The sequence below is a fragment of the Prionailurus viverrinus genome, chromosome B1, assembly GCF_022837055.1.
Source record: "Prionailurus viverrinus isolate Anna chromosome B1, UM_Priviv_1.0, whole genome shotgun sequence".
NCBI lineage: Eukaryota > Metazoa > Chordata > Mammalia > Carnivora > Felidae > Prionailurus > Prionailurus viverrinus.
In genome coordinates, this window is record NC_062564.1 from 131,203,386 (window position 1) to 131,219,065 (window position 15,680).

A 15,680-nucleotide genomic window follows, 5' to 3' on the forward strand; every position below is an offset into this window, starting at 1 on the left:
CGTCGGGCTCTGTGCTCACAGCTGAGCCTGGAGCCTATTTCAAATTCTGTGTCTCCCATTCTCCCTGACCCTCCCCCACTTGTGCTCTGTCTCTCTCTCTCTCTCCCTCTCTCTTTCCCAAAAATAAATAGACATTTAAAAAAAATAATAATAACAATATAATTTGGTGGATAGTATTGGGAGGACTGGATGTGATAAAACACATGAAGCACTAAGAGAAGTACTTTGGTCCAAATAAATATTGAAAATACATGTTACTATTATTATTGTTCCAAGAGTAAAGAATAACTGAACATGAATGTTTTCCTACATATATACATTTGCTTGAATTATTTTAGAAGAGGAATACAGAAAATGTGTCACGGTCACACATAAAGCTATAATTTCCAAAAAAAGGCCACTCGTTTCACATATAGCTAAGATTACCTAAAGAGTCCTAACATTTGCCTTCTTTGCTATGAGTCAAACAACATATTTTACACATTTTAAATTCATGATTACACTGTAAAATTAAAGGATGAGATAGTAGTTGTGAGATCTACTCACAACAAAAAAAAAGTAAAGCCATAAAACAATTTTGATAGGTTTCATATAGAAATTCAATCACCAGTATTTATTTTAACAAGTGTTATCTGTAAATCCAGTGAACATGTACAATATTTTAATGGAGTTTCTATTCTATCAAGGATAGCCTTTCCCCAACCATGGCAATGATGTAATTCTGCCATCTAGTGGAAGAGCTGTACCACTGCAGGGACACTTTTTGAAAAGTATAAAAAGCCTCAAATGAAAGAACAAAACTGCATTTCTGTGTTCTGACATTTTAAATATTAAATCTTGATTGTGGATTGGGAAGAATAATTTGTGATGTTACAAAGAGAATTACTGAAATATAGTATGAAAATCATGAGCTACAAAGAATATGTAAAAGGCCCAACTCTGGGCAAGTCCAATGCATACTGCATAATTATTAACATAAATACATCTTACGAAGGAAAAACAAGAATTTCGTGAAGAGAAATGTTTCATAATAAGTAGTTATCCATGATTTTTAATTCTGCATCAACTCAAAATCTTTTTTAACATGTTCTTGCACTTAAACAATAGCAACTGCAATAGTAATACAATATTTTCAATGCACCAAAGGATGAAATTTAACACCATTCTCTATGTAAAAACATAAATACACAAAATTCTGTTGTATGATAGAAACAAAAATCCCACTATCATTTGTTGTTTTCCAGTTACTGATTTGCCCAATATTAAGATATGGCCAAACCTAATCTAATTGTTAGAACTTCTAACTTCAAGGAAATGTTTTGGCTATCACTCAATGTTACCTCAGTAACTTAAGACTTCTTCACAATACAATTGTCAAAACTGGATGACCTATTTACATTTGAAACCAAATCATCTAAAATACACAGAGATAAAATACATGAGTAATTTAGTTTTGAGCATTTTTCACACATATCCATGAACAGGGGATATAGGTAAGTAGGTAAGCAGGTACACAGGTAGACATATCGTTTCAAAGAAGCACTGTTAAATACCAGGAATCAAAAACACTGCTGGAAAAGCATACATCTGTGAGGAAATGAACAAGAGAACTCCAAAAGGCAATCCCACCTCAATATTTGTAAGACCTGAGGCCCCCTAGACCTCTTGCAGTCCACTCATCAATTTCCCACCCTGGCTTTATCTTCCACTGCGAATGAGCATCACACACATGCCTCTAAGACAGCACAGCCCTCAAGTGCAAGCTCAGAAACGACTCCCCTGTAGACATGCTACCTTACCCTTCACCAGCAGGCTCGTGCAATTTGAACCAGAAATCTGGAATCTGTTACTCAGAATGTGTCAAAGCTTTGGATGGGCATTTTGCCTTGACCCCAAAAGCTCCTCATCCTCAGTGGATGGGCAACTGTAAAACGTCAAGCAGACGTAGGATCCCTGAAGAGTCAATGGGTGGCACTGGCATAATGGCAGAATATAAAAGGGCATTTTTTAGAGTGGCTATAGGGTAGAGAGATGGTGTGAAATAATGGTTATCAAAGGGTACCCTCATGATCAGCTTTTTTCTTAGCTTGTGTATCCCAGGGTCTTGATCTAGAACACAGAGTATCAAACTTTCTATGGAAGCAAGGAAGACAGGAATTGAGGGCAACTATCATGGTGTGCTAGTATGTGTCAAGACCCATAAGAGTTTCGAGTGCAAACATAGCCTCTTTAACTTGGGATATCAACTAAGGAGATAGATTTTTTCTTCAAGTTATGAAATGTCTATTCTTCAGTCTGTTTTCATATTGCAAAAGGCAGGAATATCCCAGTCCTGTACATAACTATTTTAATAAATGCAAGTATATGTATATACTTACCATGCTGTTCATTTTTGAAGATGATGAACCTGCTCTTTGCTTTCTTAGACTGTTCACTTCTTCTACATTTCCATCTTTTGGTTTCAAAATCATTCTGCTACTCCCTGCAGTTCCTTCAGATGAGGATCGCAATCGCCTCTCTATAAATCTCCCTTCACGATATGGACTGAAGCTACTGGCAAGAACTATTAAAATAAATAAATAAATAAATAAATAAATAAATAAATAAATAAATAAATATTAATACAAATGCTTAACTGTAGTTTTTACAAATGTTCCATTTGAAGCAAATAAGAAACTCTTAGTGTCATTCAAAAATTCTCTATCATAGAAAGAAGTTTTAAATTAATAGTGGTAAGTTTATTTTACTTAATCACATAATGATTTTGAAGCTCAAAACCTCTGCAGCCATCCTTGGCTTCTCCATACTTCATATAAATCACATAAGCAAATCCTGTCTTTATTACCCTCAAATTGTATACAGAATCTGATCACTTCCTACCTTCCCCACTAACATCCTGGACCAAACTCCCATCAACCCTAGCTTGGGTTACTATAATACTGAACAGTCTCCTTCCTTTGCCTATTCCTACCTGACTCTCCCCCCACAAAAACCACAGCCTTCTTTCCACATGGTAACCAGAATGATACACTGAAGACATAAGTAACATTGATCATGAGCATTCCTCTAGTCATAGAGCTATGTTTAACCAATGTCCTATTAGTTGCCTTATGATAACCCTACTCTATCCCTTCATTTAAGGGCCTCCCCATGTTCATCTGTTCACTTTTCTAACTTCATCTTCTGCTGCACCCTCCTCCTTCACTCTGTTTATGCTACTCTGGACCTCTTGCCATTGCTAGAACACTGCAGACACACTCCAGTACCAAAGTGGCCTTTACCACACAGTCTTTGCACAGTTATACTTCTCTTAAATATTTGTACATCCTTCTCCCTAATCATCTTCAACTCTTTGCTAATATGTTACCTTGATTAATACTCTGCTCACCATACTTAAAAATGCAAACTACAGTGAACTATCAGAAAGTGAAATTAAGAAAACAATCTCATTTACAATAGCATCAAAAAGGATGAAATACTTAGAAATAAATTTAGCCACAGAGTGAAAGATCTCTTACACTGAAAACTGTTAAGACACTGATGAAACAAGTTGAGACACAAATAAATGGAAAGATATTCTATGTTCATATATTGAAGAATTAATGTTCTTAAAATTTCCATACTACTCAAAGCAATCCACAGATTCAATTCAATCTCTATCAAAATTATAATGGCATTTTTCATGAAAATACAGAAAACCCTTGTATAAAGAACCACAAAAGACCCAAATAGCTGAAGCAATCTTGAGAAAGCATAAAGCTGGAGGTGTCACATTTCCTGATTACAAACTATACCACAAAGCTGTAGTAATGAAAACAGTATGGTATTGGCATAAAGACAGACACACAGATCAATGGGACAGAATAAAGAGCCCAGAAATAAAAGCATCATATATGAGCAATTAATTTTTGGCAAAAGACTCATGAGTATGCAATGCAGAAAGGATAGTCTCTTCAGTAAATGGTGCTGGAGAAACTGAATAACCACATGCAAAAGAATAACAGAGACCCGCATCTTACAGTATACAAAAACAAAAAACCTCAAAATGATTTAAATATTTGAACATAGCACCTGAAAATGTAAAATTCTGGGAAAACAATACAAAATAAAACAAAACAGCGGGTAATGCTCCTTGACATTGGTCTTGGCAATGACTTTTTGGATTTCACACCAAAAGCAAAACCAATAAAAGCAAAAAATAACAAATAGAACTATTTCAAAGCAAAAAGCTTCTGTACAGCAAAGTAAATAATCTACAAAATGAAAAGGCAAATTATGGAATGGGAGAAAATATTTACAAATATCATATCCTCTGAGAGGTTAATATCCAAAATATACATGGAACTCATACAACTCAATAGAAAATAACAATAATAATCCAATTTAAAAATGAGCAAGTAGACTAAATAGACATTTTTTTTTCCAAAAAGACATACAAAATAGTCAAGAGGTACATGAAAAGGTGCTCAACATCACTAATTATAAGGGAATGCAAATCAAAACCACATGAGATATTATATCACACCGGTCAGGGTAGCTATTAGCAAAAATTCAAACAAGTGTTGTGGAAAGTGTAGCGAAAAGGGCACCTTTATACACTGATGGTAGGAATGTAAACTGGTACAGTCACTATGAAAAAAGGTATGTAGTTTCTTCATGAAATTAAAAAGAGTTACCATGTGATCTAGGAATTCCATTTATGGGTATATATCCAAAGGAAATGAAATCATTATCTCAGAGAGCTATCTGTATGCCCATGTTTATAGCAACATTATGCACAATAGCCAAGATATGTAAACAATCTATGTGTCCCATCAATGATGAAGAGATAAGAAGATGTGATATGTAAATATAAAGGGATACTATTCAGCCTTTAAAAAGAAGGAAATAGTGTCATTTGTGACAACATGGGTACAACTGCAGGGCATTAAGCTAAGCAAAATAAGCCAGATAGAGGAAGACAAACAATCTATGGTATCAGTCACATGTGGATTCTTAAACAAAAAAAATTGTTTTAAACAGTTGAACTGATTGAAATGCAAAGTAGAAAAGTGGTTACAATTGGAGCCCGTGGGTGGCTTAGTAGGTTAAGCATCCAACTCTTGTTTTCGGCTCAGGTCATGGTTTCATGAGCCCCACCTTGGGCTCTGCCCTATCAGTGCAGAGCCTGCTTAGGATTCTCTCTCTCCCTCTCTCTCTGTCCCTACCCTGCTTTTGCTAAATACATACATATATACATACATAAATACAAACATGAAAAAGGGAAAAGAAAAAGTGGTTGCAAGAACCTATTAGGCCAAATATAACAGTTCTTTTTAAATAAGTTTTTAAGCTAATGAATAAAAATTAAAATGCCAGAGTGCTCAACTTTACATTATTTTTTTCTGTTTGTTTATTTATTTTTGAGAGACAGAGACAGACAGAGAGAGAGAAAGGAGAAAGGGAGACAGGATTTGAGGTGGGCTCTGCACCAACAGCAGAGAGCCCAATACGGGGCTGGAACTCACTAGCCGCAAGATCATGACCTGAGCTGAAGTTGGACGCTCAACTGAATGAGCCACCCAGGTATCCCTATATTATTATTTTTGATATGACTACATATCTCATACATTCAGATATATATTAAATACTAGCCTAGATATGTTTCATAACAAATACAGAATAAATTCAGTATTATGGAGTTTAGTGCACATAGCAACTCTTTCTTATATAAAATACATCTACATAACTGGTTTTCAAATGTTAAACTTCCAAATTATAAAATCCTTCTGAATGGCACATGAATATCTCCACAAAATGAAGAACTGAATTCTATTATTTTTTCCTTATTCACATTACCAGCTTGTTTGCCTATCCGTCTCTACTTTACAAGTTGTAGATAACCTGAATAAATAGCTAATGTCCCCAAGAACAGGCAACATACTATCAAATTCATTGAAATTACTTTAATGTGGTAAATGGCTCATGATTAGGATCTTCGTGAACAGATTAATAGCAAGATATTTCCACAGAGATAAATATATATAGTATTCAATTTGACATTGAAGCAAATGATCGTTTCTAAATAAGAATTAGATATAATCAAGGTAAGTACATTTCTACCCTTTTTGTATTCCATTTCTTTAAAAAAAAGACTGCCTAGATTCCAATTTGAGATCCACCATTTACTAACAATGTGATTTCATAGTTATTTAATTTAATCCTAAATTATTAATAGCTGCCATATAAACTTTTAGTTAAGATTAAATGACACTTATCTTGATGAGCACTGAGTAAGATATGGAATTCATGAATCACTATATTGTATCCTTGAATCTCATATAACATTGTGTATTAACTAGACCGGAATTAAATTTTTTTTAAATAAATGAAAAGTAAATTTAAAGAAAGATTAAATGAAATAATGAATACAAAACGCTCAACACATTTTTTTGGCACATATTAAGTGTACAAAAAGGGTGAGCATCATCGATATCATCATCATTGTTCTTCTCATTATATTATAATTAAAGAAATAAGCAGATACAACTAAAGTTATAAGTACAGACAAGGTCACCAAGATCAAAACATAAAAAAGTAGGCAGATGCATAAAAGTGATGATGTATCAAATGTGAAAAATATTAAGTTATACAATTATACAGGTAAATAATTCACTCATGCATTTAAAACTTTAAAATTGTTATATTCATGGAGGGACTAGCTGGATTAATCATATAATCTTATGATGCTTGATACTCTATAATTTAACTTATTATAAGTTGTATATAATATTTTAGTGTTATCCTTAACGGTTTGGAAAGAGCTGGGGTCATGATGTCACTAAGCCTAGTCACTAAGAGCCTGAGCTTTGAACTGAGATAGTTGTAACTTGTGCTACTTAACAGCTATACGATCCTTGGTCTGTTTTTGCATTTGTAAAATGGAACGTGTAAATGTATCTCATAAGGTTTGTATCCCAAACAATTATGTACTAACTTTGTGACTTTGGACACATTATTTAGCCTATTTGTGTTCCAAATATCTTGACTGTAAAATGGGTTACTATAATAGTAGTGATTTCAACCATCTGAGAATTCAATGAATTAATGTATCCAAAGAGCACAAAATGGGAAACGAGACACAATAAACATTCAATGTTGGGAGAACTAGTTGACAGTAACAGTAGTAGTAGCAGAAGCAGCAAAGGCAGCAGCAGTGGTACGTCAAATACAGCCCAGTACGTGGTAGGAATTCAACAGTTTTCTTAACTGAAATTTATATTAAATAACAAAGTTTTCTGTTAAATAACATAATGACATACTAGAGTAATTCAAGCACCCATCCCCCCTTTATAGAAAGCAAAGAGAAGGTACCCAAGGTTACACAGGTAGTTAATGACAGACACAAGTTTAAAACCAAGCTCCAAGGACAGTACTTTTAAAGCCTGCAAGTCTATTGTAATTAGACATAGAGACTATTTGTGCCGTAACGTGGATCCTATTTAATAAAGACGGTTTTGGTAAAATAGGAAATAGAATTTAAATTATAGAAAATTTCTTTTAGGGTGATTTTGGCTGGAATATACTCATTTTACTGACTAAGAAATACCAAGACTCATTTACTTTAAAAAAGAGAATCTTTTTAGACAAAGCCACATCACAAATAAAAATAATTTCTTTCCCCTCTCTTCTGAGGGCCAGAATCTTGGCAACACAACTAAGAAAAATGAGTATTGCTGAATTACATTGTTACCATAGTATGAAATTTAAAACCAAGTAAAGATTTAAAATAAATTATAAATCAGAAAAAAAAAACTAGAGAATGAAAAATAAGGAAATGTGGTTTCTATTCATGGGATGAAATAAGAAGATTAAATAAACTAGAATGAAATTATAATTCATATTTATTATACAAAGAAAATCAGCATACCTTTGGCAGGATTTGATTCGTATCCATATGATGTTTTGTTAAAAATATGATGATCACCAGAAGAGGGTATTATCCTTGAATCTGAAATAGGATGAATCCCTTTAACACGATCACTTATTGCTTTATGTTGCTCATAAAATCCAAGTTTCCTCGGAGAGCTTGTTGCCAACATTGTTTCACCATTTTGTACTACCTTATGTTCTTCTCTTTGCATATCTCCTGATAGAGGAGTCTCTGACTTGTTCCCATTCATAACAGGTAGTTCAGTGATTTGCAATAACACTTCCTTCTGATTAGCAGCAGAGGTTTCTAGTAAGGAATTCGATTCAGTGCTACATCGGCCTTCTAACCTGTATTTCCCAGGAGACATAATTGCACAGGGAACAGTTCCCATAAGGTCTATTGTTGTCTTTGTAACAGCAGCAGGATTGGGAGAGATCTGAGAGGTAGAATCATTGTGGCCAAAGTTCTCACAGTGGGATGCCATGCTTCCACTTTTAGGAAATGCATCTGCTTCAGACACAGAATCTTCAGTCAAGGCTAAGAACTCTGAAGGTGTCTGAGCTGTTGTAAGATCAGCAGAAAGCAGGGGTGATTGTAAAGAGCTTCCTGCCCTTTCTGTTACATCCACAGAACAAGATGGAGAAGCTCTTACTAATACAGGTTCTCTCTCCTGGTACTGTGTAATTTCCAAAGAGAATCCAGACTGTTGTACCAATGAAATGGATTGGCTCTGTGGAACTGGCTTAGAAAATTTATAGTGAGATGAAAAAGATTTAGTGAGTAGCTTCTTTGTTGACTGCTTAACAGAACGGCGAGTTTGTTCTTCTGTGAATCCAGAATCATCCCCTTCACTTTTGCCAGAACTTAGGCAATTTATAAAGACATTCTTATTAGTTGAGTGCTCCTTTTCCTTTTCAAAATCTTCTGTCAAGGATCTCGTTATTTTCTTATTTCGTGAACTACTAAAACCAACAGAATGTCTTCCCCTGGTTTTAATATGTTCTTCCAAACTCAGTTTTTGTATACTGCTATGACCAGATTGAGCACCATTTGAAATACTAAGGTTCTGGTTGGTAGTGTCTTGCTTAGGTTCACCTCCTTTCTTATGGTGGAAACTAATGGAAGGAGTACGGAATATGCTCCTGCGTTTACCTGTACTACCTGAGCTTGAATTAGTGCTGGAAGGAGAGGAACTGTGGACACCAACTGTATTACTGGAGGAGGGTGAAGAAGGAAGAGAATCATGTCTTCTGCTAATACTTCTTCTGAATATTGGCAACCGGGAGACCAGGGTAGATCGTCTTGATCCTGAGTCCCCCATTGGGACTCCAAGGCTTGCGCTGTGACAGCCAACTTAGCAGCCTAAAAAAGGTAAAACAAAAAGAACACATCAAAAGAAATCAATTATAAATAAGACATTTTAAAACAAAACACTGTTTTTCAGGACATGGACTAGAACTTGGCTCATACTAAAATGATAACAAAATTCTGATGAGGATTTTTTTTTAATTTATAAGTAGCAAAATTATCCAGTGATTTGCACAATGATTTTATAATGGCTCAGAAATGTCAAGATTACCAAGAATATTTAGTCTATTCAAAAGATTGTTGGGTTGAGAAACACAAGATAACTATTCAAGACCCAGCCTTACTACTCCCACTGGTTCTATAATTTGGTAAATTATTTAATCCTAACTTTTTATGTCTACATATTTAGATGCAGTAGTCTTGTGACAGCCATAATCATTGCCCTGTGGGTAATATGCCCCACTACTGCCTCTCTTGACCAGAAACAGATATATCACAAGACTTAAGAAGTTATTCACTTGAGCTTAACAGAATCACAAATCAGACTAAGGTATGATCTGACACTAGAATCTTCATTCAAAGAAAAAACAATTAGGAAGTACTCTTCTCCTTGGAGTTTGATTTTGGGACTTTTAGAGGTAATCAGGGCATTGATAGAGGAAACTAAATGAGAAAGGATACAGTGTAGAGTTACAAACAAAATAAGGTTATGAGGAAACCACAACTATAAATTGAAGAAAAGACTCCAGTGAAAATTAATTCAACTGCTTGACACGAGTGAAAATACATAGTGACAGCAGCAGAAGCATAGAAAATTTATGAACCATATTAACATCAACGTGCTGATGATGAAGAAAAAGAAGGAAGAAAAAGTGAAGGTGGCAACTATATAGTTCATCAACCATGATGTCCCAAATACTTTTCTGACATAGATTATCTCTTTTAATGCTTCTAACTGTAGAAGTAGATAATATTTCCATGGTCATTTTACAACAGAAAGGTAACTTTCTCTCATTGAGCTAATAAAGAGTAAAGCAAGAAACTAATCCTTATATAACCACAGGATCAGCTCATAATCAGCATGACAGAGACTGCTTTCAGTAAACAGCCAAAACTTGTGCTGCTGAAGGTCCAGCTCTGCTTCCATTTCAGAGATTCTTAGTTGTAGAGTCAATCTGGCTATTCTGATGCCTGCTATTTTTCACTGGTTTTCATAATGCGCCGTGACTTGGTTTCTGTTTTTAGTTTCTGTATTTCACATAATTCCTTAACTGTAATGTATACATCCCCTCTGTCAAATTTTAATCAGATTGTTTCATTTCGGTTTTTGCAACCAAAACTACCTAACTGAACAATAACAAATACTACATAAAGTGGCCAGCCTTCATTTTATTATTCTTAACAGATACATTATGAGAATGATCAAGTGAAATACTTTCATGGCCCTGAAGAAGTATATAAAATGAAAAATATTTTCTCTTTCAGATATGCATTCAAAAATACTTAATATTTTGTCCTAAGTGATATAAAATCTAACAGATTTGTATTAGATGATTTTTATTAGATGATGAATTCACTAAATTTGAATTTAAATAAAACTATGTGTAAAACACTCCCAAAATATTTGCATATTCTTGTAAATCTTTGGGAGAAGAAAGCTTAAAATACAAACAAAGACATTTTAGGTCTTAAAGTCTCACAAATTAGAAATATCTTATTTGGGGGGACCTGGGTGGCTCAGTCAGTTGAGCAGCTGACTTTTGATTTCAGCTCAGATCATGATCCAAGGTTGTGGGATTGAGCCTCACGTTAGGCTCAGCACTGAGCAAAAGCCTGAGATTCTCTCTCTTTCTTCCTCTGTCCTGCTCCCCAACTTGCTCTCTCTCTCTAAAATGAATGAATGAATGAATACATACATACATACATACATACATACATACATACATGCATACATACATAAACAAGTCTAATTTTCCTCCCAGGTTAAATCTAATTTAACCAATATCCGATTTCCAAAGTGGATACAAAAAATAATACAATTTTTCATGATTTCACTCTTACTAATGCTTTAATTAACATCATTCTCAGCTGTGATTTTTCGTTTATATGCAAGATTTCCATTCAATGCTTAGTGAAGAGTTTTGCTATAATTAGAGTGTTATCAACCATTACGATTTGCAGCTGGTGGTGCATCTATGGTTATCAATGCATTTATGTCAAGATATTTACCATTACTATTGGATTTTTTCAGTATTTATGTATATTGAAATATTAATTGGTCTTTTTTATTATTTCTTGCTTTTGTGTCAGCATTTAAAAATAGTGACTCAATCTCTCTTTAATAAGTATTCAAAGGATTTAACTAGTAAAAATTTCAGAAAAATTTACAGTAATCACTCCTGTCTTTCTAAGTGCTTAATGAAAACAAGACTTTTATTGGGTACAAATAATACATTTAGGCTACTAATACACTTAACCTAATTGAAGTAAAAACATCATAGATACTAAGAGACATTTGTACATTGAATGGAATGACATGAAGTAGATATAAATCTACTGGAGATAAAAATCCTTTAGATTTCACTTTGTCAACTGACAGTCTTTTAAATGAAGGTCTTGATTTCCTACTGAGAGCTTTCCAGCTAAAAAAGAGAAAGATAAAATATCTATAGGTTGGAATTACCCATATTCTTCAGAGAGACTCTTCAATGTCCAGATGCTCTCTATATCGCCAGATTCATTATCCCCTTCCAATTTCATTCTCTATTTGGACTGATTACTACTTGCCATTTTCTGTTCACGTTCATCTTCTGGGCAATTGCAGATGTAGGACCGCCTGCTTGGGATGCCTCTCCTGTAACTCTGATTTGAAATATTTAGGAATATTTCCATGACACTGTCTTTTCCAGGAGGCCATCCCTGACCCTTTTCCCATCCTCTTCCATTTGGGATGTAATACTATTCCTTTACATATCCTGCAGAATTACCTTACAAGTTAACATCTGTTTACCTGGTTTTACTATTTTACCTTAAGTTTCTTTGTGACAAAGGCCATCTATGCTTTGCTTTGAGACCTCAGTGTCTAATGTAATACACAATTAGTACCAATAGAGCAAATGGATTTCAGGGACAAAGTTTTAACTTGAATACATCAATATTTCAAACGTAAATAAACATATTTTCTGCCCCACTACCATAAACAAATGCTGTAATTTTGAAGTTAATTTTATTAAATTACAACTTTTAGAAATTCGTAAGTTAATTGAAAGGCTTTCCAACTGTAAAATCATTCAATAATCTAAAATTTGCTAACATCAGGGGTGCCTCGGTGGCTCAGTCGGTTGAGCATCCAACTTAGGCTCAGGTCATGATCTCGTGGTTCATGAGTTTGAGCCCCAAGTCAGGCTCTGTGCTGACAGTTTTGAGTCTGGAGCCTGCTTCGAATTCTGTGTCTCCCTCTCTTACTGCCCTTTCCCAGTTCATGTTCTGTCTCTCTCTGTCTCTCAAAAATGAATAAACGTTAAAAAAAATTTTTTTTAATTTGCTAACATCTAAAAGTGTTATGGAAGCACAATGCTGAACAAGTTGAAGAAAACAATGTATCATAACAACTATTAATGAAAGACAAATGTTACACTGCAACATGTTAATATTATTTTTATAATTTTAGTATAGCAATTATCCTTTCTTAATAAAACCTGTATATATTTTCATGTATTTTTATAAATTTTCAAATGAGATAAAATGAACATATTTTCTCAATTCTCCTCTATTTCTTGGTTCAGAAGACATATCACCTCAAGTCGTAACAGATGCCAAAATAATACACAGGTTGAACTAGACCTGCCCATCTTCCAGGGGCCTTACTATGATCAACATTATTTTATTTGGGAAAACAAATTTGTCATATAAGAGTGCCATCTAATATCATTAAACCTATATAAACAAAACATTAGACTACTATACCCAATACCACCTACTGGATGCATATACAGGCCTACTGGACATGATGTGAGACTCAGTTTGACCTCAACTAAAGAAACGGTATCCTTTGCTCTTTAACACCAGGATTTAACAAAAAGTTCCTAGAATGTATTTTATTCAGTGATCTCTACAACTTTAGCAAACACTGTCATTACCTTTAATAGAGTGCAATGTCATATGGTAGATCTATTCTGAATTACGTTAAAGATGAATCTTATTTGGCATGGTTCAGAAAAACACAAATTCTAGTTAAAGGGGATATATGCATTGCTAATGTTACCTATTTAAAACAGAGTAAAAGTAAAAAACATTAAAGAAATAAGACATACTGAAAAAAAGTGTACACACACACACACACGCACACACACGATTTCTTCCATGATTCAAGGCATAAAAAGACCATGCAGGGTTTTAAAGCAATCATCTTAGGGGCGCCTGGGTGGCGCAGTCGGTTAAGTGTCCAACTTCAGCCAGGTCACGATCTCGCGGTCTGTGAGTTCGAGCCCCGCGTCCGGCTCTGGGCTGATGGCTCAGAGCCTGGAGCCTGTTTCCGATTCTGTGTCTCCCTCTCTCTCTGCCCCTCCCCCGTTCATGCTCTGTCTCTCTCTGTCCCAAAAATAAATAAAAAACGTTGAAAAAAAAAATTTAAAGCAATCATCTTAGAAACTCATTACCATATACACAAATAGGCATGTCTGTCGGTGCAAATAAAACAAAACAAAATCCTCTTCACCTTTTTCTTTCCCATCATTTTTAAAATATTTGCCTAGAATTTGCATACCTCTCATATTTTTTCACTGTATGTCAAAGATGAAGAGTCACCTGATGGCCCACATACTAGATAGTCCTAAGTATCCTTTGTCTTTCTCCCCAAATTGGTGATGTTTGGTTTATAAAACTAAAGAAAAAATACTTACCCACACATGCAATAAGTAAAAAAAAGAAAAATTGGTTTCAAATCCAAGCTCTGTCACTTACTAGTAGCATGAGCTAAAACACATATAATAATTATTTTAAGTATGAGAAGGTGCAACATCAGAAAGAAATGGCACTCTGCCTGCTACTGAGTAAATTTCTAGTTTCTTCCTTTTCTGATGCAAGTGGTACAAGATGGAGCACCACATAAAGAGAATTATAAAAATGAGCTACTTGTCAAGATCTGGCTGAATCACTCCATTTTAAAAATCACCTAAAAATATTTTGGGGGGAAGATATATAAATTGATATCAGGTTTCCAATCCCTTATGATGAACCTCCCCTAAGTATACATTATTATTGGAATTTAAAAAGAATGATCAATATTTGAAATGTTCATGAGGAATGTTGATGAAATAAATCTGGTCCCAGCTCTATTCTTTCTCAGAAAAGATTTCAGAAAATAACCCAATACAGCCTAAGTGACCATGCTGAAAAGAAAATCTACAATACATGATGAAATGAAAGAATGAAAATTCAGAGAAATCAAGTATTCTCTAAGTAAGAATTTGTCAACATTAAGAAAGTGATGAATGGCAGAAAATAAATTATCTGAAAACATATCAAAGAGCATTGGTCAAGTTTTACTAAAATTAAATAATAGCTTGAAAAAGTTTCTAAAACAATCTTATCTAATTATGTCGTTTTGTTTTTTTTTTTCACAGATTTAAATGAGGCTCACACCTGTTGGGTGGTCAGGGCTCAGCTGGAAAGCCCTCCAGTCCAGACTCTTTCTTTACAAAGCCATGCAATTTACACCTCAACATTTTTTTACTTTATTGTAGAAGTTATTCTTAAATGAATTTCTAAAATGTTTTACTATTTTCCCTTAAATGAATGGGAAACTAATGGAAGCATTTTTAACAGATAAATCACTACCACAACATGAACAGAGACACCTCAGCCACAGGATCAGTGAGGGCAACATGAGATAAATTCAAAAACTGAATGATCAGGGCCAAGTAAGTGATCAATCACAGGGAAGAGAATGAGACTGTCAGCAGAAGATAGAAAAAGTCAGAAATAATATAATTGATTGGATAGGTTTAATTCGCAAATCATTAAATTTGCATATAATTTAGCCACACTGAGTACATGAAGCTCTGTTCAAAAAATAAACAAAAAAATAATCCAAACAAATCATTGCTTATATCAGAAATATCTACCTTTAGGTGAAGGTCACTACTCACAATGATTTGACCCTAAAGATGAAATGTAAACAGAGATAGATGGCCCCTGATTAGATCATATGTAAGCGAAGAATCACTGGGTTCTACACCTGAAACCAACACTGCACTATATGTTAACTTGAATTAAAATAAATAAATATTTTAAAAAAGATCTGTATAGATAATCTCCTAGGAAAAAGAGAGAGATGCCAAATTAGCATGATAACAGGAACTATTACTATAGTAAAGGAGAATACAGATTATTCTAGCAGGATTTAGGGAAGCAGATGAGGTCCTTGTCTGAATTGATGGAAGAACAGGGGTCGTGATAC

The 15,680-nt window shown here is 34.4% G+C and overlaps 1 protein-coding gene across 3 annotated transcripts in view; it reads right to left on the reverse strand.

Moving 5' to 3' along the window:
- CCSER1 (coiled-coil serine rich protein 1) overlaps nucleotides 1-15,680 on the reverse strand; it is a 1,330,630-nt gene that overhangs the window by 1,178,658 nt on the left and 136,292 nt on the right. For 2 of the 3 annotated variants that reach the window (XM_047856870.1, XM_047856872.1), the window contains exons 2-3: nucleotides 7,910-9,274; nucleotides 2,379-2,563 (exon numbers count right to left, since the gene is read on the reverse strand). In XM_047856870.1, coding sequence (XP_047712826.1) covers nucleotides 2,379-2,563; nucleotides 7,910-9,233 — 1,509 coding nt within the window. In that variant the 5' untranslated portion in view covers nucleotides 9,234-9,274. Of the gene's footprint in view, nucleotides 1-2,378; nucleotides 2,564-7,909; nucleotides 9,275-11,903; nucleotides 12,083-15,680 lie in introns of all 3 variants that reach the window. The other variant, XM_047856871.1, reaches the window with a different exon arrangement.